The sequence below is a fragment of the Triticum dicoccoides genome, chromosome 1A, assembly GCF_002162155.2.
Source record: "Triticum dicoccoides isolate Atlit2015 ecotype Zavitan chromosome 1A, WEW_v2.0, whole genome shotgun sequence".
Lineage (NCBI taxonomy): Eukaryota > Viridiplantae > Streptophyta > Magnoliopsida > Poales > Poaceae > Triticum > Triticum dicoccoides.
This window is the reverse complement of record NC_041380.1, coordinates 74228660-74231457: the sequence shown is the minus strand read 5'-3', so window position 1 is coordinate 74231457 and position 2798 is coordinate 74228660. Positions and strand designations below refer to the sequence as shown.

At 49.2% G+C, this 2798-nt stretch overlaps 1 protein-coding gene across 1 annotated transcript; it reads left to right on the top strand.

Moving 5' to 3' along the window:
* Positions 1-375: 375 nt before the first annotated feature.
* LOC119367472 (peroxidase 5-like) lies at positions 376-1877 on the top strand. The gene is made up of 2 exons (XM_037633002.1): positions 376-670; positions 919-1877. Exons 1-2 carry the CDS (start codon positions 431-433, stop codon positions 1702-1704), a joined length of 1026 nt encoding a protein of 341 aa, XP_037488899.1. The 5' UTR covers positions 376-430; the 3' UTR covers positions 1705-1877.
* The last annotated feature ends 921 nt before the right edge of the window (positions 1878-2798 follow it).

Below are 2798 nucleotides of genomic sequence, written 5' to 3'. Positions count from 1 at the left end.
GGCCGGCTGCACCACCCTCCGCCCTCCGCTCGACCTCACCCCACTGTCGTGCTGGCTGCCGACGTCCTACCTCGGCCTCACTCATCAATTTGCTGGTTGCTACGGTGGACTGTCACGAATGGATTCATCAATTTGGTACGCGAAGCTTACTGTCACGAATGGATGTCGGTTCACTTTAGCTGGTGTTAGGTGGACGGAAGAGCGATGCTCATATAAACAAGCGGATCTGGTCTTCTAGTTGACTCGGTACTATGCACAACACGCGTAGCCAATTTTTTCCCTAACTGCTACATGGTGCATGAGTATATAAGCACCTGTCCAGCCAGCCATCAACGCATCACCACATCCATCTCTAGTTTGTAAAGAATCTGGAGAGCCAGGGCAATCAAACTGATCCATAGTTAGTTGCTTCGAGAATTAGCTTCCAGCCATGAGGTTCTCCACTTTAATGTTTGCGTGGGCTGCGGCAGTGCTGCTCGCCGTGGCCACCTTATCGGCGGTGGCGGACGCATCGCCTCCGCCGTCCAAGTTTCTGAAGGTCGGCTTCTACAAGCACACGTGCCCGCAGGCCGAGGACATCGTGCGCGACGCCGTCCGCCGCGCCGTCGCCCGGAACCCCGGCTTCGCTCCTGGCCTCATCCGCATGCATTTCCACGACTGCTTCGTCAGGGTAAGCAACGATCATACTCCCTTCATTCTTAAATATTTATATTTCTAAAGATTTTAACAAGTGACTACATACAAAATAAAGTAAGTATCTATATTTTAAAATACGTTTGTATATATTCGTATGTGATAGTTCATTTGAAATCTCTAAAAAGATAAATATTTATGAACAAAGGAAGTACATACATTCCACCACGTGTACATGCATGTACCTGATCGGGCCGTTGGTTTTGTTTGGTTCCACACATGTAGGGTTGTGACGGCTCTTTGCTGATCAACTCGACGCCGGGGAACACCGCGGAGAAGGACTCGGTGGCGAATAACCCGAGCATGCGTGGCTTCGAGGTCATCGACGAGGCCAAGGCAGCCCTAGAGGCGAGCTGCCCGCGCACCGTCTCCTGCGCCGACGTGCTCGCCTTCGCGGCGCGCGACGGGGCATACCTTGCCGGCGGCATCAACTACCGTGTCCCATCTGGTCGCCGTGACGGCCACGTGTCAATTGCCGACGAGGTGCTCAACAACAATGTGCCGCCTCCAACTGATGAGGTCGCGCAGCTCGTGGCCAGCTTCAAGCGCAAGGGACTCTCCGCTGACGACATGGTCACGCTCTCAGGTGCACACACCATCGGTCGCTCTCACTGCTCCTCCTTCACGCAGCGTATCCACAACTTCTCCGGCGAGGTCGGCCGGACCGACCCGTCCATTGACAAGTCCTATGCGGCGGAGCTGAGGCGACGGTGCCCTCCATCGACGGACAACCCGAGCGACCTCACAACGGTGCCGCTGGACCCGATCACACCGCGGGTGTTCGACAACCAGTACTTCAAGAACGTGCTGGCTCGCAAGGTGCCGCTCACCTCCGACCAAACGCTGCTCACCAGCCCCCGGACTGCCGGCATCGTCGCGTTCCACGCCTCCGTGGAGAAGGCGTGGCGGGCCAAATTCGCCGCCGCTATGGTCAAGATGGGCAATGTCGAGGTGCTCACTGGTCACGAGGGGGAGATCAGAGAGAAGTGCTTTGCCGTCAACCACCGCTAGTCAACCACTCTAAAACCATTCCTATGCATAGCTAATATAAATATACATATGCTTGTGTGTGCGTCAATCGGAGTGTACTTATGTTATTTATGTATGTGATGTCATTTGTAAACTGATTTTCTTGTTAGTTGTTTGTGTATGTCAAAAAGAATAATACTACATGGAAAAAATATTCGTTGTGTATGGGTAATAATTTTCAAAGTGATTTGTTGTTGGTTGTTTGCCTATGTCAAAAGGAGTACATAGTACTATACATCAGAAAGAATAATTGTTTCCCCGGCAAAGAAAAAGAATAATTGCTTTGTATTGGTAAGATTAGTTTTTTGGTTTATTTACATAGCTACAAGTGTCACCCGCAAAAAAGAGAGTAAAAGTGCCTAATGCTCCATTTTTTGTGTTGAGGGTTAGTTCTTCAATAAGAACATCAATTTTTCAGGGGAGGGGGGACTAGACAAACCAAAATAGTTAGCTAGCTATTTGGAATGGGGCCAGTGATTTTTTTTTTTTGAATACAAGAAGGCGCCAAGCGCCAAGATTCCATTCATCTCAAAAGCATAGTACAGCGTGCATTACATATCCCTGCACTTGAAAGTTTTGAAGATAAAGCAAAGTTGGGCAAAGAGAATTGCTTTGAGAGGAATGAGTACAGCTAAAGACAGATTCTACTCTTGAGTTGAGAACCTAATGAGCACAATCATGAGCTATGCCGTTGATGTTCCTGTTAATATGGTAAATAGCAGTCTGGATAGAGGAAGTGTCCTGAAGAAAATTGCTAATTGGGGTGCGACACCCCCAGTTGATCGAGTTATCATTGATGTTTCTTGAAGCAGCCATCTTGGCCAACGAGAGATTATCCGTGAAGAAAGTAGCCTGCTGAATTTGCAGTTTTGCGACTACTCTTGCTGCAAGTTGGAGCGCCAATGCTTCAGCACATAGAGGGGAGTGAGCATCACTTGTAGAAGCTTGGATCATGATTTTCCTTTCAATCTCGTGTCCTGAAATGTGAATGAACACTCCAATCCCGGTTCCCAGTCCTTGTGCTCGGCCTGGGATGTTCTTCTTTCGCCAAGAAGCATCAGAGTATATTTTTGTTC